The sequence below is a fragment of the Gymnoscopelus braueri genome (assembly GCF_963280865.1).
Source record: "Gymnoscopelus braueri genome assembly, chromosome: 4".
Classification (NCBI taxonomy): Eukaryota; Metazoa; Chordata; class Actinopteri; order Myctophiformes; family Myctophidae; genus Gymnoscopelus; species Gymnoscopelus braueri.
This window is the reverse complement of record NC_137605.1, coordinates 7,844,284-7,868,361: the sequence shown is the minus strand read 5'-3', so window position 1 is coordinate 7,868,361 and position 24,078 is coordinate 7,844,284. Positions and strand designations below refer to the sequence as shown.

General features: G+C 41.8%; 1 protein-coding gene across 2 annotated transcripts in view; it reads right to left on the bottom strand.

Moving 5' to 3' along the window:
- Positions 1-235: 235 nt before the first annotated feature.
- LOC308083379 (transient receptor potential cation channel subfamily M member 4-like) overlaps positions 236-24,078 on the bottom strand; it is a 69,956-nt gene continuing 46,113 nt past the window's right edge. Inside the window, exons 17-26 of one of the 2 annotated variants that reach the window (XM_080425692.1) lie at positions 21,833-21,945; positions 21,462-21,690; positions 20,749-20,864; positions 11,016-11,142; positions 9,960-10,137; positions 7,045-7,201; positions 6,445-6,632; positions 5,902-6,025; positions 2,659-2,713; positions 236-1,710 (exon numbers count right to left, since the gene is read on the bottom strand). In XM_080425692.1, the coding sequence (XP_080281818.1) occupies positions 1,639-1,710; positions 2,659-2,713; positions 5,902-6,025; positions 6,445-6,632; positions 7,045-7,201; positions 9,960-10,137; positions 11,016-11,142; positions 20,749-20,864; positions 21,462-21,690; positions 21,833-21,945 (1,359 nt within the window). In that variant the 3' untranslated portion in view covers positions 236-1,638. The remainder of the gene's footprint in view (positions 1,711-2,658; positions 2,714-5,901; positions 6,026-6,444; positions 6,633-7,044; positions 7,202-9,959; positions 10,138-11,015; positions 11,143-20,748; positions 20,865-21,461; positions 21,691-21,832; positions 21,946-24,078) is intronic. The other variant, XM_080425693.1, reaches the window with a different exon arrangement.

The following is a 24,078-nucleotide window of genomic DNA, read 5'->3' as shown; positions in this document are numbered from 1 at the left end:
CCCATTCATTTGATGATACTTTGGAGATTGCCAGAACCCAAGGACATACATTAAATCAAGGTCAAGGTCAAATTACATAGTAATAAGTATATTTTAGCTTGGACACTGCGGGTTATACTGCAATATAGTGAAACTGTTCTTCCATTTTGTGACAATGTGAATAACACAAAACAAATAAACAGAATAAACCCATGGTGGTAGTCTATATTAATAAATGAATAGTAAATGACAATAATCAAGGTTCAAGGCTTCTTTATTGTCACATCTTGCGTACAGAAAGAGAAAAACAAGACATAAAAACAACAACTTAACAGTCTCCAGAACAGAGGCACAGTGCAGTACATTTGAGTGCAGCTTTGGCACACTTGCATCGTCCAGTACACCCTTTGGTGCAGCGACAGCGGATTAATTCATGGCACGATTTGGATGCTTCAGAGAGAGTGGTCCAAAATGGTTGCCACCCAGTTGTTTCTTTTGTCCAGCCCCATTCAGATGGCTCTAGCATCTCTGGTTTCAGTACCAATGCCTGGTTCCAACAGTTTGCCTGGTAGCAAGTGCGCTTGATCGTGCCAGGAAATGATACTTTAAAATGTTTTCTACTGTGTTTGGTTCCAAACTTAAGTTGGACTAGCGGCCATTTTGGATTTGACCTCTCACGGCCCTCAGAGGTCAAATCTGACTTCCCTCCCCTTCTGAAAATTAATGTTATATTATTTACTAATTATGCTGAAAATGTCACGCTTCTTACAAAAAGTGCACGATTTGCTCAAAAACAGGAGTTAACCTGCTGTACTATAAAGATTGGTTGCCATGTCTGCTTATTGTAAGCGACATTGCCCTTGTTTTTCTTTGAAGGTGCTTGTAAAGACTGGTGGTTGCGGTTTGTCCCTGTTTCTAAAACGTTGTTGATATATTGATATATTTCACACACTCTCACATTGGATAAGTTATCCAATTCATTCTTGTTTCTGAACAAAAGCCCCAGATATCATGTTTCACAATAAAAGCTGCAGTTTTTTCAAAATAAAAGCTCCAAACCCAGTTAAGAAAATAAAAGTCACATACATGTTTAACAATCACCAACTATCATTTGTCACAAATAAAAGCCCATACATAGTTTTCTAATATAAAAGCAATCAGATATAATATTTCTCAAAAATAAAAGCCCTAGATATTGTTTTTCAAAATAAAGGTTACAAAAGGTTTTTCTAAATATAAGCTCCACATATAGTATTTTTTTCCTCTCCAGACATCATGTTTCACAATAATATCAATAGTTTATTTTTATTTTTATTAAACCCCCAACCCCAGTTTAAAAATAAATAAAAGCTCCTCACATTGTATTTTTCAAAATAAAAGCTCGAGGCACAGTTTAAAAAAATGTTTTCTTTTCTTAATTTTTTCCTCCAAATAAAATGACTCTCCTTCTCTAGACCAGTGGTTCTCAACCTCTTCAGGATCAGGTCCACTTGGAAATCTCTAAAGCGTTCGTGGCCCACCCATCTGACCACTTAATGGGGGTTTGGTCCGGGATGTTTAGGTTGACATGGGTTTGATCCAGGATGTTTAGGTTGACAGTGGTTTGGTCCATGATTTGGTCCAGGATGTTTAGGTTGACGGAGGTTTGGTCCAGGATGTTTAGGTTGACGGGGGTTTGGTCCAGGGTGCTTTAGCCAAAGCGTCCAAGATCTGACTGAGAGCATTCTCCACCTAGTGGACACAAACGGTAAAAACATCATATAGGCATGAATGTCAACATTTAAAGGGATTCTAGGTAACTTGAAGCCTAAATTTAAAAATATTTATGTATATATATTTAGCATTTTTTCCCCTCTATCAGCCACTATATAATGATGCTGGGGTGTTTTCCTGCATTGAAACACAGTCCTCTTTCTGAAATCCGTATTTCCCCTACTATTTATGTTTTGACATCCAGGTATCCAGCTCTGTCCGGGACGTAAATGAAACGCACGCATGTGCACGTCCGTGCACGTCCGTGTGAACTGTCCTATCAGCGTCCTCGCTCAATGTTCTGTGATTGACAGCAAAGGTTGGCCAATCAGGTGGCGAGTTCAAGTGAAACCGAATGGAAACGAGTCCAGCCTGAGTGCACCCGACCAAAAACGAGCGGCAGCCATCTTGTCTATGCGCTACTTTTTGTTTCGGTTTTAAAACTTTAAAACACTCTCAAACTTCTTTTTTGAGGCACGGAATTTACTTTTAAGATATCGTTTGGATAGAATTTAGTTGTTTAACTTCATATATGTGGTCAATTAATCATGACAGAGCCTATTTAAAAATGAAAATTGAGAGAACCGGCAGGGGCGGGCAGTGACACGCATTGCATCCGAATAAAGCAACCTATTTTCGGCATGGCCCGTTCAGAAGTCCCCCCTGCGTCACCCCCTGGTGGTCGGGGAAACAAACTGCTGATGGGGGGGGGGGGGGGGGAGTGGAGGGGTGGTGTTTGACAACATTTTTTTGATTTTTTTTATCTCTGAAGTTGCCTAGAATCCCTTTAAATGGTCTTTGACAGAACGGTGGACAACATGTGTATTAAACTGTTCTATGAGGATTCCTTACAGATCAAACAGAACAATGGTACGTAGGAACAGACACTGAGGAGAGAAGAGGTTTGAATAAACACCTGGACGTTACCTTGGTCTCCAAAGAAACGTGTTGTTCAGTCAGTTGTTTTTCCATTCTGTCCACTCTGCCAAAAAACACACAGATTGATTGATTGATTGATTGATTGATTGATTGATTGATTGATGTTGAAATAAAATACATGTACACACATACATTTAAAGAATGTACAGAATAGTGACATGACACATTATGGGAAGTTGCTGCATCTAATTAGAACTAAATCAGTACAATGTTACTGAACTATTACACTGATGTACCAACCAGAGGTCGCGTTTTTTTGCTTTTTTTATGACAAAGACCGGAAAAAATAAATCTCTTCGGACATCCTGACCGGTTGATAATGACACGGCAGTTCATTAATTATCACCGCAAATCAGGCACATTTCAAATCCTCTGCTTTGCAAGCTCTCTCTCTCTCTCTCTCTCTCTCTCTCTCTCTCTCTCTCTCTCTCTCTCTCTCTCTCTCCTCACGCGCTCGCTCTCTCGCTCTTAACAGCGTGCGTGTGTTTCTGGGAGAGAGAGAGAGAGAGAGGTAGAAACTAGAAAGAAAGAGTGTGTCACACGCTGTTAAGTTACACCTATTTCCTGTTAATAATAACCAGTGTAAAATGTGCTGCATTGGGCGGTAAATGGGAGACACTTTATTGTGAAGGTACAACAGGAAGAAGAGAGTTGTTACTTCTGCTGCATACAGGCGCGCGGGAAGTCCTTAATACCTAGGGGGGCTGTGCGTCGGGGGGGACTCCTCGCCACTCCTCCCCACACAAAAAGGCAGAAAGACAGTGTAAACACCAGGTTGAAGTTCATCCATGACCGTAACAGACTGCTATGATCCATAAAATATATATATATTATAAAAAATAAAATAAAATAAAACTTTTTTTTTCTTTTTTTTTTTTTTCTTCCCATCACCAGGGGGGCTGCTCCCATCACCAGGGGGGCTGCAGCCCCCATAGCCCCCCCCTTCCCGCGCCACTGGCTGCATACTTGTTGCTGCTGCTGCGTAGAGACTGTGGTCTCGGCAGTCAGACAGAGACCGCGGTCCGGTTACAAGTTACATTAAATAAAGTTGTGTATTTAACAGTCAGTCACACACAAGTTGTATCATTACGAGTATATATATAATAGGCTACTACAAGGGCACTTGTGAGTAAAGTTGGCAAGTTGCCCTACAGTTTAACAACAATGTAAGTTGAAGATGAAATATCCAACACAGATGCGTAAATACTCTTCACAACAGCTATAATAGGCTACTGCAACTGTGGCATCGAGGTGAAACACGACGTTAATCATAATCGTGGACCTAGTTTTAACTCTATGAGGTGGACACGTTAAAACGTTACCACTTTGAACTGAATAGCTCTATGAGGAGACGACAAGATTCTCACAACTCATCAACTTTCCCACGGCTGTCCCAACTAGACGCACGGACGGCATCCACTGTCTAACTATACAGTATAACCTCCTGTGAGTGAGTAGTGGTCTATAATTTATTACCCTAACAGGTCAGCTGAGCCACGTTATGAAGGCTTAATCTGAAATGCCCAATTTTGTGCAGTGCCCTTTGATTAGAAAATGCATTCAAACGCAATTGATTATTGAGAAACCATTACGCACGCAGCATGCGCAGATGGTAATGTAGGTAATTAATGTATTTGTGTAAGATGACCCTGCTATATAAAATGTGTATATTATGATGGTTCATGTTCAAATAGCTCAATCCAAAATATAATGGTGTAGGTCTAAGTGTTAGGCTGTATTTACGCACCTGCTTGTCATTAATGCATAAAAATAATTATGACCGTTATTTTTGTCAGATGTCCGATAAATTTGAATCCTTCCGGACATTGGAACCGGCAGATTATAATCCTAGCGCGACCCCTGGTACCAACATACAGTACACACTGTATACATACACTGGGCCTCATTTATTAATGGAGTGTAAAAAACAGCATATGTTTTGCCTTACGCCAACGTCCAAGTGAGATTTATCGAAGGATCCTATACAGCCAATCCTAGCATACATTTGGTCGGAGCTTTGATAAATGTGACGACTGAAACCGAGTGTCATTTAAATAACACTAGAGATGCCGCCATCCGATTAACAGATCGGATATCGGCCCGATATCAGCTAAAAAATGGAGATTGGATCAAATCGGATTGCAGCTAAAATGACCGATCAAACGCTCCGATCACACAAAAGCATCAAAAGTAGATCTACAAGCTCTATGAGGTATCCACCCGACAGAGACAATATTATGTACTGTATAGTCCCTGTCACTGCCAACCCTAACCGGTATTGGGGAGGGTGTAGACTAGAGACAACCACTTTCTTCTGCCGACTCTGTTTTTGTCCGTCTCTTCCTCACTCATTCTCCCCTCTCGTCCCCTCTCCTCTAGGCCAGTGGTTTTCAACCGTTTTCATATCAAGGTCCTGTTTTAGATCTGTTTTAATGCTGCCTGATCGGAATCGGATCGCAAAAACCTTGATCGCAGCACCTCTAAATAACACGCCCTTGAATATTATCAAAACGCCCCGATAATACGACATGAAGAACCAAAATAAAGCATGGAAAGCCAATAAGAAAGAGTTTCCCCCGCCCGCGTCTGACGTGCACACACCCACCCACGCACGCGCGCACGCGCGCACGCACGCACCTACTTGCAAGCCCAAGTGTAGCATTGACAGCAGCCTTTCATATGTATTCCGTGACGGTACAATCTTTGTCAAGTAGACTAGTAGCCTACATGAATGACACCAATCTCATCATCATAAATCATACGTTTGTATATTAATTTAACCCATTCGAGCAGTGTGCGGTGCACGTTCTAGTTACACTAAAATAAAACAATCATGTATTCCCTCTTGAGTCACAGACTGCCGTGCCACCACTGCCGTGCCGCCCCATTAATGAGAGATAGCAGGCAAGATGTTGATGAATGAATTATAAACATTAATGGATGAAGGATGGTATGCTGGTCCGTACACTGAAGTCAAAGTCAGGATATATTGATGAATGCCGAAAACCGCGTCGATCTCGCCGTACGTCCATTATTTGGTCTAAACAACGTTGATAAATGAGGGCCACTGTGTATAGTTTCACACACACACACACACACACACACACACACACACACACACACACACACACACACACACACACACACACACACACGTGGCGTAAAGTAACTAAGTACAAATACTCAAGACTCAAGACTAGTGTCCACCTCTGGTCATTATCATCATCTTACTTGTCAGAAATATGTTTAATCCTCTCAGAGTCACTGCTTCTCTCTGTCTCACTCTGGGCTTTGAGGAACTTCTTCTTCTGCCTGTTCTCCCATATTTTAACACGGAGCACCCTAGACAACTCCCCTAACCATTGGGGAAAATGGTTAAATTATTATCATGCACCATCAACATAATTTACACAGTATGCTGTGAGCTGAGGTTGGGCCTAGACAATGTCAACAATTAAAAACATCTATTGATTAATCAATCAATTAATAATTAATACTACTATTTGGTAGCTGTACTAAAAGCACAGTTACACAGACAATGTAGTACAAATGACCAGTTTTCACAAAAATAAATATCGGGAACGACTCATGATTTATACATCATTATAACCTGTGCATTCATTCATTCAGGCGCTCACAATAAAATTGACAGTTATCAATGATTCTCCTTTGTTCAAGACTTCACCCAGTGGTCAAATCACACTATAACCTTTTACTAAAGATAAAATATGTTTATTCAGTTTTGTTTTATTTAATCTAAAAACAAATACTGACGAGGACTCTGATCCCTGTTGGGTGTGCCGTGGATTTTCTTCTTTAAAAAAGAGAAGAAGAGATGAAGGTGGGAGAGGAAGATGAACGGAGGAGCCAAAACAGGACGGGACTGGTACTCCATGATGAGGTTGTAATATTGGAACTTCCAGTAGAGGTCGCTCTTATCCTGCACCGTCTCAATGGTATTGCTGCATGGAGGGTTGAAGGGACAAAACAACAAACTATTAAATCATATTTGGGGTTGATTGGATCTTGCGTTTATCATTTGGTGTTTTGTTTTTAAGAGTACTACGAGACAGGTTTCCATCGCGGACTGGTGCTGGACAGTGTGTGTATGTATTGTGTGTGTGTGTGTGTGTGTGTGTGTGTGTGTGTGTGTGTGTGTGTGTGTGTGTGTGTGTGTGTGTGTGTGTGTGTGTGTGTGTGTGTATGGTCTTGGTTTATGTTTCCTCATACATGCCTACAGGGTTACTGTGGACCACACTAATGAGATGGTGAGAAGAGATAACAGCTGAGTTCAGTAAAGAGAGACAGAGTAACATTAATGGAGTCACAGACAGACAAAAGGAAGGTGGCTAACAGATACAACAGGGAACCTACGTGAGAATGGCGATGAGCAGGTTCAAAAGCATTATGTTGGTGACCAGCAGGAAAACCACCAGCAGAATGATCACCAGCCAGTTGTTGTCCACGCTCCTGCATGGCTCAACACCACCCTCTATCTGTGTCACGTTGTCAGTGCAGTTGTCGGCCTTAGCTGGAGGGAATTCGGAAAAATCGTGCACTTGGTTTTTGATTTTTGCCATGGTGTTAGGCATAAGGTTTTCAAAAAATCAAAAAATCAAAGTTGTGGAAAGGCATTATTTTCAAGATGGCGTCCGCGATGACTGCCGGGAGCTTAAAATGACTATAAACTGGGAGGGAATATGTAAAAATTCATACAAACTGTGCACTTGGTGACAAGCTTTAGATTTCCGGCATGGTGTTAGGTATGGGCATAAGGTTTTCAAAAACCATCGCAAGCAAGTTGGGATCGCCCCCTAGTGGTCTGTTTGCAATGATTCCAATATTGGATTGGTCAGTATATGGTTGAAACTCCAAAAAATTGATAATTTTTTCCCCCAATGGATTCTGTTACTATTGAGCATGCTAAAGAGCATACTAAAATATTTCACTCATCATTATTAGTGCAGCCCCCATCGCACTTGCACAATGTGGTACAGCGAAGTCCAGCTCGTGGCACTTACAGGCAACCACACAGCCACAGTGGAGGATCAGTGAGCATGCCTTGCTGACATCTCCAGATCTGTCCAATATGGCACCCACACTTTGCTTCTGGCATTCCATTCCCAACCCCATTCACTGGGGTCTGGGATCTTGGGAGCTTTGGAGAGGGACAGGTTCCAGACAAAAGCTGCAGTGTGCAGGGCACGTTTCCCATGCTGGAATAAAGCATGCTGGGTTTTGAGGCTATGGGTGAACAGGAGTTTCCTTGCTTCATTCACTGAGACTGCACTGAAATTCTTACTGTACATGAGTACAGTCCAGTGTTCAAGACGTTGCACGTTCCAGTGTGAGGCTGGTCAGGTCTTGGGTGATTGCAATGAGGGTGTCTGTGACTTCAGGAAAGGCTGCCCATGTATTCCATGCAGTTTTTTTTGCCAATTCCAAACATTGCTGATACAACGTCGCACCCTGTGAACGCATGGAAAAAGGTCAGTACTTGGAATTTTTTAGAACCCAGCATTTGTGAGATGTAGTGGATTGGGATATCTTTATATGCCTTTCCTGATCCAAAACCGATCCATAGCTCTGAGAGGCCTAGCTCCTGGAACAGGTTGATGGCCAGCACCACCACATCACTATCCACTGTCCTGAGGTAGGCCTTGTTGTGACCTTGCTCGGCAGAATGACGCAAATGAAGCATCATCCGTATGTCTGCTTCTTCTTGCTGACATAGTGACAAGGCTGCTAGGTCAGTAGGCTTGTTGCTGAGTACAAGATCCACCTTTGTTGTGAAGAGGTGGTACTGTGAATGAACAGTTTTCTCCTTAAGTTCCTGACTGATGAATTGAAAGAGCTGGTCTTTATTTTGACTGTCTTTCAGGAACTTCTGCCATTGGGCTCCCTTTGGCAGAGGTATCTTGGCTGAGACTCGCGTTCGGCACCCTGTAGTCCCAACCCGCTTGTCACGAGTTTGGGATTTGAGACTTGCCTCTATATATGTGTCCCAGACCACATAAACTCTTGTCGTGCTGTCTGTCATCAGGCTCTACAAGTATGGCAGCAGGTGCATCTGTGTGTACTCCCCAAACACCCCGGCACGCTGGGTTTTGATGATGTGTATTACTGCTGCCATATCAAGAACAACTACAGAAGCCTCTTTGACGGCTGGAGAGTGTCCAGGACCAGGCACACCTGGTAGACACCCAAGAATGTCAGACATGGTTTCTGTCCACAGCTTGCCTTGATCAGACAAGGATGGAGGTTCACGCTGATTCTTGTGCTTGAAGAATTCATCTATGTCTGAATCAGGACGTGCTTGGTGATGAGAACTGTATTTGCCTTAGCAGACCCCAGCTTGTTAGCACCCTTCTTCAGATCCACAGGTGGCGTGTTGGTGAATGTGAACAATTTGGCCCTAGAAATGACATAAGATAAGGGTTTTTGTGGCTTTTTCTATTCTGTCCCTTACAAACTCCATGAACATGGAGTTTGAGATCTCCATGACCTCACCGGTGTCTAAGGTGATGAGATCTGGACCCATTTCTTTGAAGGGGTTGACAACTTTATCGTCCTTGACAAGATCACATAGCCATTTTAAGCTGCCGGCAGCCATGGCGGACACCATCTTGAAAATAATGCCTTTCCACAACTTAGATTTTCCTAGATTCTTATGCTTTTTAACATGCCCAATAGTAACAGAATCCATTGAAAAAACGTTTCTATCAATTATTTGGATTTTCAACCATATACTGACCTATCTAATATTGGAATCATTGCAAGCAGACCACTAGGGGGCGATCCCAACTTGCTTGTGATGGTTTTTGAAAACCTTATGCCCATACCTAACACCATGCCAAAAATCTAAAACTTGTCACCAAGTGCACAATCTTGATGATGTTGGCCGAATTCCCTCCCAGCTCAATGTAATCCCACTTTGATTAAAATAACAATATTAACAATAATAATAATAATAATAATAATAATAGATAATAATAAGGGTAATAATAATAATAATAATAATAATACATTAAATGGTTCATTTCAACAGTCAGCAAGACTCAAACTGAACTTACACATAAGATAAGTTAATGGTCCATGTCATGTTAAAGGTATTGTGGTATTGTAAGTGATTTATACAGTATATAGTTAAAACAAAATGTTTTTAGTTAAAAAGTGAAATCTCTACAGTATATTGTGACAGTAATCATTGCTGTAGAGCTGTGGTAACCAACCACATTTTGTGCAAAATACACACACACACACACACACACACACACACACACACACACCAGCATGTACTCCCTCAGTATCAAAATGTCCAAAGATGCGCAGGTAAGGTATGTAGAACACTCGACGGAAGATACGATCTGGTTTTGGGTCATAGGAATAGAGCAGCGCCTGATTGGCTACTCCATATGCCACTATCCACACCCCCAGGAAGAAGAGGAATGAGAAGATATCTTTCATCTGAACAGAAACAAGATATTTAGAGTTTATTTATCCTGTTTGTGACCTTCCCTCCACTCTAGCTCCAGGATGAGGTCCCACTGTAAAAAAGTTTATATCTAAACTTTTTATGTTTTTTTCATAAATTAAGGCCCTACTTCAATAATACAAAAATAGCGAAAATAGCCGATCTACAAGCTTGTAGATCCTCTATTTTCGCTATTTTACACTATTGTTAAGAGTAATACAAGAGTGCAGTTCAGCTGTCACAGAGCACACCTCCTCTACACATCAAAGGCTTATTAATTCATGTTTTAAATCCTATCTAAGAACTGTCGACTTTGACATTGACAAACTAAATGAACGTAACACTGCTAGTTGGAAGAAGGAAGAATCACTCCTGTCCTTGACAAATAACCAATCCTACTTTTGTGCTATTGACTTTGCCTCGTCGACTTTTTGGTTAATGTCCAAGGATGTGAAGAGAGAGGTTAATTAGGAAAAAAAAGATGTTCAACAAACGACCTGGGGTGAGAGAGTACTGCTGCCGATGTGGCTGCAACTTCCTTTAGGTCTTAAAATCAAAGCACATGGTGACTAAATGAGCCATTTAAAAATGTTGTTATAACCGATCAATAATCTTTTCCTTTTCAGAAAAAACAACTAAACAGACATCTGTAGAATAGCTGGACTACATTTACATTTTGGAACCGATGTTCAGAAAAAGATAAGAATTGGACATTGTCTTCCCTCTGCCAGAGCTTGACACAGCAGGACCTCATCCCGGAGCTCGAGGGGAGGGAGACGTCACAAACAGGGCAGTGTTCATTATGATATCAGTGACCAATGCTACCCTCACAGCGTGACAAAAGAACATTAATATCTGTCTTATATCTTACCATCTTGCCAACCATGATGATTTTTGGTCCCATCTGTTTTTGAACAGCGAAGATGTGAATGAGACGGAGTGTGAAGACCATGTAGTCGATACTCAGGACACATCGTCCAACGGACTGCTTAAACATCCTGAAGCACATGAGCACAATAAATACATTTTAATTCATTTGAACCAAACTCCTATTTTTATGATTTAAAGATTATCATGACTGTTCCGGCATTTCTCTTAGTTCACTATTTACTTCAATCATGGTGTTAATGCACAGGCATTATAGGCATGTGTCTACGTATGTGATCGAGTGGATGGCAGTGTCGCTTCTGGTCCATGCATGCAGATTATATTTAACACTGAAATATCAACATCTACCTATAGATATCCATCTACCCAGGCAGACAGACAGAGAGAGTGTCTGTAATGAAGGTTATAATAACTTGTTTACACCATCAAACTGGCTGTAGCACGTCTGTGCTCTCGGTTACAACCCAGCTCATTCTGCATGATTTCCAGTCAGCGACAGCTTCAGATATCAAACCTGCCAGATATCTGGAAACGCTCCCCAAGCCATTTGTTAGCCCTAGAATCGTGGTCGGCTCGCGTCTTTTAACCGCTCACAGCAAAAGGGAGCAGAGCCTGATTTGGGGATTTTGTCAGATCGGGGGATTGTTGGCGACCTCCAAAATTGGCGACAGGATAATCGGGGTTAAAACTGCAGTATGAACCATTGTTAAAGCCATTTTCTATTTTATTAAGGGGCCATGGCCGTAGGGCTTTTGGACCCTTATTAGTCTAGGACCTGGCTAAGATATGTATGCACTTAATTTAGGAGAGAATATCTCAACTGTTTTTGGCTAATATGACCCCAGGGAACAACTTAGGAACTGTGACTAATTCTCTATCCGGGACGAAATACCCTAAAATGACCACGCCCTTTTTAAAAGGACCGGTGCACTACTTCCAACATGGCTCTATCTTCTAAACCGTTGGAGCTACAGATTTACTAAGGTGCTCAAAATGTTTAGAATACTTATGTTTAGGGAAACATAGCAAAGTGTAAAATTTCTAATTTGATATTTGACAGAACAGCTAAAAGAAACCGCTAAAAATGTATTAGAGTCCAGGGCCATAGGGATATTTTTTTGCGCGATATGTGTGGATATACCTGCACTCCTTTTCCCATAGTCAGGGAAGGCTTTCAAATGGTACCAGGTCGGTTTGGAACCTTCCTCCAACCCAAGCTGCACTGATTCAGCATGTCAGAACCTGGGAACCTTACTGAACCCATCTTGCAGATGCCAGTAAAGCTTGCACCATACTCCTCCACTGTGGCTGCAAAAGTCATGTAGTGGACACAGCAAATGCTGCAAAACTGGAGTCTGTTGCATCTCGATATGTAGATGTTGTATGATTAGGACATTAAAAATCACACCCAGTGTGAAGTGGGCGGTGTGGTCATCACAGTGGTCATCACAGTGATGGAAGCTCACTTTTAAAAAAAAAGTTTTTTTGAAGTGCATAGTCCTATTTATAGGTTATTAATGTCATCATGTGTCTCACTAGCAGTGTTGTGCTAGTTACTGAAAACCAGTAACTAGTTACCAGTACTAGTTACTTCATTTAAAAGTAACTCAGTTACTTTACTAGTTACTTACACCAAAAAGTAATGCGTTACTGTGAAAAGTAACTTTTTAGTTACTTGGAAAAAAAAAAGGCTCCCATTAATGCCCTTATAGCCTTCATTTCAGTACCGTTATTGCATTGGAGAATAATACAATCTGTTGATCAACTTGACATGCATTTGCATCACTGAACTCTGCTAAGCAATGTGGTCTATACAAACACAAACACAAAGATATGTTTCAAAGTGCCAATTTATTTCAGGCCGGAACAAACTGACATAACTGTTTAGTTACCTGCAATCTACAGGTCATAGTTGGGTATAGTCTGCCACAATGAACACACAACATAGCTGTAAACCTGTTATGGTGGATCTGAACACACTCAACAATATACAACATTCCCAAGATCAAGGAGGGGCGGACACACACACACACACACACACACACACACACACACACACACACACACACACACACACACACACACACACACACACACACACACACACACACACACACACACACACACACACACACAGGATGGTGAGGTAGAATGAGCACCACAACTACTGTTGTGTTTAGCCCCAAAACATTCCTTCATATCTCAAATCTAGCAAGCATTGAACAAAAAGGTATCCAAAAGGTATCCTGAAATAAATAACTGCAAACAAAAACAATCTGAATATATTATTCAGAATCAGAATCAACTTGGAAGAATGACTGTACTTTCACTCAGCACCAAATGCTGGTATAGACAACTGAACCATAAATGCATTAAAACAAAAAAACATCAGCTCCTCAAAAATGAAATCTACGAGCAATACCACAAAATGAGTTGTATGCCGGCTTTTCTGAAACTAATCGAGAGCAAGCTGAATATATTATTCAGAATCAAAGTGCAAAATTAAAGTGCTTTTTCAGCACTATATAGAGGCAACTGCTGTTGTAGTGCAACAAAATAAGTACAAAAACAAGTCAGTGTTTTTCCTTTAGTTCAGTATGAAGTCCAGCAAGCATAAAATAACAAAAAATTGTGGAATATAACAGAAATGTAAGAGCTGTTGTGTCACTCACTGTGACACACACACACACAATATTATGTGGGCCTAGTTAATCAAAACAAAAAGTCAACAAAAAGTGCTTATTGGCCTGAATTAATATTTGAGCAGAGGTTTAGTCTTTGAACCAGTGGTTGTACCTCATGAGAAGCAGCTTCTCAAACCTTTGGTCAGACAGCCTGTTCCTCTTTGGAGAAAGTACCAGACTTCCCAGACTGAAGAGTCTCTCAACTGGTGCACTGGATGGGGTAGCTGCATTTAGCTTCAGACAAATTTCCTTTATTGTGGGAAATTTTTGGAGAATCTCCATGCCTGTTTCGGCTGTTTTCAAGTAGGCCATTACCTCAGTTTCCACCGTGCTGAAGGTTTCATCCTCATCCTCAAAGCAAAAGAAGTCCTGCTCTTTGTCTTTGGAGGAGCCTGAGTCTGGTGGAGTTGTCGGAGACACAGGATTCGTGGCTGGTTGCTGCACAGGGCCAGGGACAAGGACAACCTTGTGACACTCTGCTGCCAGGATTCCCTTGATCATCTCTTTCTTCCTCTGGTCTCTCACCCACCGTAACTTGAACTTGGGAAGAGTGACGGCTGCCAGCATTGCATCGTTGCTGACCAAGACGGATGCAAATCGTTTTTTGATAGCCTGTAAAACATACACACAGTGACACAGACATTAGAATAAGTGAGATTCCCTTTTATTTATTCATTTTATTTGTGTACATTTCCATGAAAGCTGCACACCACCAGATTTTTAACTATAGTTATGATGAGAATCATTTAAACTAAAACTAAAGCTTTATTTAGTCAAAAATATATTTTTTTTGGCTAAATAATATAAAATATTATTTAGCCAAAAATATATTACTATTTATTTCTGTTGCACCCTGCAGTAGAGTTTATAAATATCAGAATGCATTGAAAATTACTTTCTGCACATTTCATCCATTTTCTTAGTGCTCTCTCTCAGCTAACAATATTAATGACATCTATTCTATAGTTAAAATAAACTTCTCCTTTAGTAAACAATTATACCACGTGTTCTGTAATAAAAATGACTGGTATTCACTGATTAAATGCAGTATTTCTGTACAGTGAAGAGGGAAAACCAGATAATTACAAAGGTGTTGATGAATGTTTCTTACCTCCACTATAGCATCAGGTAGGCCAGTTGCCACAGTCACACTGTCTTTTATCTCCAGGGTCTTTGACATTAACGTTTCTAGAGTGGGCAGGAGGGTGCCAAAGTAACAGTTCTCCTCTCCTTGCAGGATGTCCAGAGCAACTGTGAGTGGCTTCATTATGGCACAATATTCTTTCAGAAAATGAAGTTCCCTGTCGCTAATACATTTTAGCCCTAAAGCATCAGAGATGGTACTCAGGTCAGCCATAGGTATTGCAACAATTCTTGCCACAGCATCGTAAAATGAATTCCATCTTGTAGTGCATGGCACAAGCAGCTTTTTGGTGATCACGTCGCTCACTGTGTCTGAAGCTGCTGTGGACCTGCTTGCCTTATTCCACAGTGCTGTGCACTTAGCTGTAGAGCTTCTGTAGATTCCTTTAGCAGGATTTGAAAGGATCCACTTCAGCACGTCAGCGCATGAAATTAAGTTTAGTGTGTGAGATGCACATCTTTGGTGCGGAGGTAAAACAATCTCTTCATCTGCGGCGGTGTCGAGCACGTCTGCAACATCAGTGAAGATAACCTCCTCTTCATCATCATCATCGTCAGCGTCAGAGAGCGATTCCGGTTGATACATGGCAAAGGCTTTCACAAAGTTAGAGCCGTTATCAGTAACCGTGGAGGTAACTTTTGTTGACACTCCATACAAAGAGTGAATGTGGTCAATCTCACTAGCAATGACATCGTACGTGTGCCTACCCTTCATCCTTTTACAAGCCAGTGCTGCTTTCTGGCGTTGTAAAGTGGTGGGGTTTATCCAGTGAGATGTTATGCCGAGGAAGCTTCTGTTATGGACAGACCAAATGTCTGCGGTGGTCGAGATGTAGTCCAGCCCCTCAAATGTTTTCTTTAGCTCGCTTTCCATGTTTGTGTATTCTTTCTCCAGGTAGTTGGAAAAAGTTTTCCGTCCCATTTGTCGTGTGGCGCCCGGACATGGTATCATGCTGACTAGCTGCCTGAAAGCGGGTGACTCCACTGTAGAAATAGCCTGCATGTTTTCCACAACATACCGTGCAATGGCTTTATCAACTTTTCCCTGGCTTACAGTCCCACTCCCTCGGTTAAAATCCAGCCGCTGTTGCTTAGGTGGAGGTGGATCGGCGTCGGATGAGTCTGGGTCTGTAGTAGTACTACTAGTCTTAGCTACTAGCTTCGTCGCAGCATGTTTTTTCTCCAAGTGTTTAAACAGATTTGAATTGCTGTTGTGGGCAGTAGATAAGATCTTTGACCCGCCAGGACACAACGTACATTTAACTAAAACGTTCTTTTCTTTTTGCTCAACAAAAGTAAAGTAGTGAGAATATTTCCAGGCGGAGAAACACTTCGGCGCCGCCATGACAGTCTTCTTGTTAGTAAACACAAACACGCCCACAGGAACAGCGCGTCTCCACATGTGTAAAGTAAATAAGTACATTTACTCAAGTACTGTACTTAAGTATAATTCTCAGTCTCTGTTTGATCGCGGTATATATAAATAATATATACATATTATATAAAAAATAACGGAAAAATAACGCAGTAACGCACCATAGTAACGGTAACTGAGTTACTGAATTTAACAAAGAATGTACTAAGAGAGTACTAGTTACTGCAAGTAAGAGAGTACTAGTTACTGCAAAAAGTAACGGCGTTACAGTAACGCGTTACAGTAACGCGTTACTAGTAACGCGTTAGTCCCAACACTGCTCACTAGCCAATCACAGTGCTGAATAAAGTCAGCCAATAGAGTCCACCAATCACAGTACAGCTAGGGGTGTACTAATGTAGAGGGGTGTACTATTATGAGCCAATCACAGTACAGCGAAGGGTGTACTAATGAGGTGTCCCAACCGGCTACACCGCCCAAGTGTGTGTGTGTGTGTGTGTGTGTGTGTGTGTGTGTGTGTGTGTGTGTGTGTGTGTGTGTGTGTATGTGTGTGTGTGTGTGTGTGTGTGTGTGTGTGTGTGTGTGTGTGTGTGTGTGTGGTGCAGTATGTATCAGTTATTGCAGAGCTGTTCTGTTGTTGTAGTAACACCAAGACACATTCCTAGCAACGATTTGTTGTTTAGCAATTACTTTTCTGATTCTAATTTGAACATATTGTTCAAATTCCATACACCTTTGACTATTATGATAGTATTCACTTTATGCTGAGCATTGATGTGCATACTGTACTGGCTGTTGCTGTATCCTTTGGATTCTATAGTCATATTATATTGTTTCGATAAAATTACATTGTTTTCTCCAGTTTGATCTTAACTCATTCCTACAACTACTGTATACACTCAACCTGGATGAAACTTTATGTTACATAACATGTTCGGTATAGTGGCCATATTTGTAATAAGCAAGTCAGAGTGCTCTAGATGGATTCAATCATAAATATGAGCATTCCAATGTGTTTCTAAGTAGACACCAAGTTTGCCAAAAATGTCATTTTTGGCAAACTCAAGGTTAAGGTAAGATTAGAATAAGGTACAGTAAGTGAAACAAATTTGCAAAGGTAATATTTATTTTAAATATGCAAAATAGAGGTCCAGCCACACCCAGTCATAAAGATAAGCATTCCAACATGTTTCTAATTGTCAAAAAACATGATTTAGACACCAAGTTTGCTCATTTGTAGCTAATCTGGTTCAAAAGCTTTAGCCAAAACCTTTTTCAGGTGGCCATATTGGATTTGGCCACAATGATGACCCAGAGCGTTGCTGGCTCAGGTACCCTTGCTAAATCATTAGAGCATGCCCTGGGTTACATCAATTTAGGTGCTTTTAGACTGATTCACACACAATTATTCCTATTGCCCTGGACTGTAATATGTTGGCAGTTTCTTTTGCGTTTTTTAGCTGTTCTGTCATAAAATATTAAATTAGAAATATTAAATTTTACTATGTTTCCCTAAACATAAGTATTCTGAACATTTTGAGCACCTCAGTTAATCTGTAGCTCCAGATAGAGCCATGTTGGAAGTAGTGCACCGGTTATGGTCATTTTAAAAAGGGCGTGATCATTTTCGGGTATTTCGTCCCGGATAGAGAATTAGTCACAGTTCCTAAGTTGTTCCCTGGGGTCATATTAGCCAAGAACAGTTGAAATATTCTCTCCTAAATTAAGTGCATATGTTACAGGGTGAATGGAGAACCAGGTAGATTGAAGAAGGCTCGCTCGTTTTTAACCACCAACCCTGCTATTCTGTAGAAGCAACACAAGAGGGAGCCACGAGCCAGGCTTGTGCACAACATATATGGCCGCGACCATACACACACACACGCGCGCGCACGCGCTCATGCTTTCAATTTGGTTTATTGAAAGCAGGACTTTTAAGATACTTTTATTGTGTTCTGGCTTTTGTTTTAGTTTCTCCCTGACACACACACACACACACACACACACACACACACACACACACACACACACACACACACGCACACACACAGTGATCCATGAAAAGAACTATTCTGTCCCTATCGGTTTACAACTCAAACGGCGCTGAGTCGACTAGTAGAGCATCGGCCGGTCAGCGCGGGCACTTCCTCGGCCTCAAGCTCTACTAAGTCGGCGCGCCTCCGTCATGGACAAGCGTGTGCGTGTGAACGCGTGTTCAGCGTTCCCTTAACAAACCCCCGCCTCGCAGCGCCGCGTCCTCCTTCTCGCGAGCCTCGCTAATAAACCCTGTCTCGAAAAGCCCCGCCTCGCACCGAAGCCCCGTGCCTAAAAACGAGCGCTCTGTCTTCAATCTACCTGGTTCTCCATTCACCCTGTGACACATACATATCTTAGCCAGGTCCTCTACTACTAGGGGTTTTCAGTTGAAATAACATTGACTTTCCCATTGACTTTTTGGGGTGTTTAAAGTTAAATATTTCAAAAACTACAAATTGTGTGCTCGCTGCTGCTGCAGCTAGAAATATTGTTCCTGAAGAAACAATGTGGGCTAGCTTTAAAGCCATAAAACTGTAGTTATAAAAAGTAAAAATTCAGTTTGACTCTGTATCTCTGTCTTTCTGTTGTGTGTGGGCGTAGACTTGCCTTCGGTTGATCAGATTGGGAGCACCCATTATCATTCTCCTAATTGTCATCAGTTACACACCTGCTTGCATAGCCGATGGTAGTAAGGGGATGGAGGGGTATAGGGGGCGGGAGTGTTGGGTGTGGGCCTGTCGGGTGCTCCCCCATGGCTCCAGTGAGCTTGTAGATTAGCTATTTCTGATGGTTTACAAGCTCACAACGCATCACATTGTAGATCGGCTTTTTCCGAATAGTCAAAGTATGACAGAGGGAGGGGTATGTCATGTGATGTGGGTGGTGGGGGGGTGGAGTATGGGGTGTGTGTGTGTGTGTGTGGGGGGTGGTAGTTTTGGAGCTTGAAATACACACACGTTATAGCATCAAAATATAATGAGTACCAAAGTAAAAGTACTTAAATTTTCAGAAAATAGCAGATCTACAAGCTCATAACTCCTCACATTGTAGATCGGCTGTGTGTGGTTACTGTAGGTTTTGTATTAATAATCAAATCTGCAAAGTAACAAGTAACTAAAGCTGTCATATTCTGTAATTGTAGTGGAGTAGAAGTAACAAAAATGGAAAGGAAAGTAAAAGTACCTCAAAATTAAACTGTGCATTGTAAGCACTTGTATAGTACTTGAGTAAATATACTTAGTATAGCACCACTGAGCAGCCAATGACTGACAAGCTAGCTAACACCAGGTGTACTGATTGCCAGAGTGAAGAGAGACATGGGTTTATATTAATGGTCTTAACTTAAAAAGTATACATCACACCGTTTAGATCTTTGGATTACATCAGAGAGCAGACCTGTGCGATCTTGGTGATGTAAAAAACATATCTGTAGTGTAAAGAATGCGGCCACAGTGACCTTACGAAAACATGGGGCATTTCTCCTCTGTCCTTCTCTCTCCCTTCTAGCAAACACCATTAGTGTGTATTGGAAAAGCTGAAAAGACTGTGAGATCCACATTTAAAGTGGGATAGCTTCAAAAGTATAAAAGTGATCAAAAAGTTAAACACAGCAATGGAAGTCATAATATGCCTCAACCTTTTAAAGTTTAAATGAAGTCTAAGTTAAAGCATGCTGAAGTAAAATGATTTTAAACAAGTGAAAGAAAAAGGGTTTTCCAGTTGAAATAACATTGACTTTCCCATATAGACCTTATTGGGTGTTTAAAGTTGCTACTGCAGCGAGCCCACAATAATAATAATAAACTTTATTTATATAACACCTTTCATGACATGAAATGCAGCTCAAAGTGCTTTAGAGGGCAAGAATACAATTACAAAAAAAGTACAACTAATATAACAATAAAGCAAAAAAGGAAAGCGAAAGCATAAAACAGCATTAAAATAAAATCCTGAGAAACATCGATAACAAAACCTCTCTGGCTCTGATAAATAATTAAAGGGAGATGTTTTTAACGTAGCCGACAGCACCAAGAGACTCTGGGTAACGTATGCTGCTTGACTAGAACGTTATTAACAATAAGAAAAAAGTATTTTCATTGCTAGCTAATTGAGGAACTAGAAAAGGCCAGGTTGCCCACAGAGCCTGCAAACTTTGGAAGACAGTTATCTCATTGACTGCCAATGACGAGATTTCTGTCGTGATCAAGTGATCACAGAGATTATGTGTGTGTGTGTGAGTGTTGGACAAAATCTGAGTTGTAGCAAAAAGTTGGTTTCTTTTGAAGAAAACAGCAGCAAATTGTGCCAGGCGGAAATGGGCGTGGTCTATATGGGGAATTACCCTGGACGGACGGACGGACAGTTAGCAAAAGAGGAGGCCACAATATTTACTGTTTTTTGTTGTTGTTGTTTTCTGTCCTTGCTTATGTCACAATCTGGAGTACTATAGTACCTAATAATGAATAATGTGTACCAACCTGCAGATGAGACCAATAATGAACAGAAGGATGGCAGTGAGATCATACATGTTCCAGACATCCTGCATGTAGAGCGTCATCCTCTCGCGTGAAGTCAAGTCGCGCATGAAGAATACCTGAAAGTTCACAAACACATCAATCAAACTGAATCAAGCTGATAAACAATCAGCTGAATATGTCACATGCACAGGCTGCCTTACATTACAGCTGTGGCAACGTTGCAGGCAGTGAAATGATTGAACTTACATCCTCCTAAATAGTGTGGACAAAAATTCAAGATTCAAAATACTCATAAAAAGCTGAAAAGGCTTTTTTAAATATTGGTTGGAACTTAGAAGCTCTCAAAAGGTAATGCCCAAATGCGTCCTGCCTACCCAAATAAAAATGAGAAACACCGAAATACAGCAATTAGATAAAATATATATAGACGCGCCCCGAACGGTCGGCCGGCGGCTTAGCCAACAGCTAGCGCGCGACTCGCGTTTTAACAACCCCTGGTTTTCTGCTTCCTCGTCGCTCTCACTGCCGGCGTCGCTCAGTGCGCAGTGCTACGGTTGCGAGCTCGCGTATCGATTTATTTTTTGTATGTTTTGTAAACACAGGGCAAAGTTACATAATACGCCTTTAATGACACAATTAAAACATCATTCCACTGTTGTACTTTATGTAGGTATTTATTGGATGAGTGGAGAGGGTGTGTTAACACAGCTCACCTCATAGATCTCCTCACATAAGAAGGTGAACACCCAGAAGTACAGCACGTATTCACTGATGGACGGCCCACTAGGGGGCGGTGGCTTAAAGTCAACAAGCAGCACGTAGGCAAACAGGAAGAGGAAGGGGAAGTACATCACTGCATTTCCCAAAAAGGAAGTGACGGGAGCATTCCAGAACTGATACCATCTTGATACAAAGGAAGGCTTGGGCTTGGAATCTGGTTCCCTGCAAGGTGGAGCATCATCATAAACCCACTCAACTTATTCTTAAACAAAGTCAATTAATGTATAGTTTTAGTAACAAGTATAATATGCATATGGGACAACAAGTGTGTTATTGTGTTAAACATGTAGGGCTGGGTGCTAACCTTGAGGAGATGAGGTTGGTGCAGATTAGTAGGGGGCAGAAAAGGGTGAGAAGGACTTTCCCCTTTGTTGTGTCCTTCTTCATGTCACCCCACCAAGCCTGAGACAGCATAGACTGAGAAGTAGAACGGTCTGTTTTAGCTGTTTCTGTAGGGTCATGAGTTCATGGTCCGTCCACACACACACACACACACGCACACACGCGCACACACACACACACACACACACACACACACACACTAGAGTTCTCAAATTCTACCCGAACCCGACCCGGGCCGAGCCGGGCCTCAAAAGTATGCTAATTGGTCGGGCCGAGCCGAGCCTCGGGCTCCATGAAAAAAATAAATAAAAAATGATTATGAATTTTTATTTATTTTTATAATATATTTTTGAATTCTGTTCTGTCTGAATGTGTATTTATCTATTATGAAGATGGCGCTGACGGTGCTGACTTACTGGCGTTAACTTGCACTGTGCTGCTCACGCTCACTGAGCCAGCAGCAGAGTGAGAGAGAGTAAAAAAAAAGCGTTTCTGGGCGAGCGTTCCGGTGGTAAACAGAACACTCGCCCCAAAACACACTCACCCCCATTCATTTCGCGGGCAGAGGCCGCCGGATTAGACCCGGGCGAGTGTGTTTGGGGACGAGCGTTCTTGTAATCCATTGCCGCATATGTAGCCATGGTTCACATTCATGTTTCAGGGCTACCGCATGATGCATCCATATCAAGGGCCCTTTTAATACAAAAACCCACGGCAATTTCGGTCTACAGTACACCAGCCTTCAACAATAGTGTACATTCAGTGGTCAGGTTCGTTCAGAAATCAATGGACCCTTCGCTAAGCCCCACCCACTCCACTCTGTGACTGGTGGTTCGAAGTTAGGGTCACCAGAGATTTCGACCCAGGACAATTCGCCCAGCCGCGAATTTGAGTCAGCTCGACCCAAATTTACCGGGTCGAATTATCTGTGTAACCCCTAGAGGGTAGTAGAGTACAAGGTGACGGTGGTGAGGTCCTGAAGGTACAAGGTGACGGTGAGGTCCTGAGTATATTTAAGAGTAAATATTGTAAGCATGCTCCCCCAGTTGCATACTTACTACATATTTTTTAAAGAAGTTTTTTTGTAAACCTTCTTTTCTAAATGAAATAATAATGTATGCCTTACAGCTCCGCGGAGCTAGCTTTGGGAGTGTGCTGCGTTTGTGTAACGCAGTCCCCACCAATATTATTTACGATTCTGTGCCTATCGGTACATAACTCGGACGGCGCTTAGTCGAATAGCAGACCATCGGCCGGTCGTCGCGGGCACTCGCGCCTGGAGGCGCTCGGGCGCGACTCCTTGGCCTCAAGGTCTGCTGATTCGGCGCGCCTCCGTCATGGTCCAAAACTATACTTTATCTCAATGGCTGTGCTTGAAAGCCTTTGGGCTTGTTTCACCCTGACAGACAAATAATAATTGTTTGGTAAATCAATGTACATATTATTATTATTACGTCTCTGTCTCTCTCTCTCTCTCTCTGTCTCTCTCTGTCTCTCTCTCTCGCGGTCCGGGTCGAAATGTCAGGTCCAAGCGGGTCGAAAGCGGGTCGAATGGTCCGGGTCGAATCGTCCTGGGTCGAAATCTCTGGTGACCGAAGTTAGTCCCACCCAGGCCTGGCAGCGCCTGGCACCCTCTGCTTCTCACTCATTGACTTGCATGTTAAATGACGGCTTTTCCCCTTAAAAATAATCGATAATTTCAGCAGCAATAGCTTCAAAATCTCTTCTAAATCTAGTCAACAAGGCCTGCAGTAGGCTATGCACTGGACAAATGTGCATGACATTATTTCAATAAACTAAAAACACGGGAAATGTTAGAGGGAGTAATAGCCATGGATACACGACGGTCGTCTGTCTCGTCCGTCATGGATGAACTTCAACCTGGTGTTTGCACTTTCTCCATTTATAGCCCGTACATCTACAGAAACATTCATATGTCAAATATAAAGTGCTTATCCCATGGCCACGGATGTTACATTTATGTACGGGCTCTCAAAAGTACCCGTATCATCCGTATTGTTCAATAAAAAGCATTTTAATCTGATCGGTGGCCATTTTCTCCATATACTTTCAACCAAGCGACCCTATCGGTTGGTAGGTGTATTGCACTCTGATACATTATAACTCTATGAGAAAATGGCCACCGATCGGATTAAAATGCTTTTTATTGAACAATACAGAATATACGGGTACTTTTGAGAGTCCCGT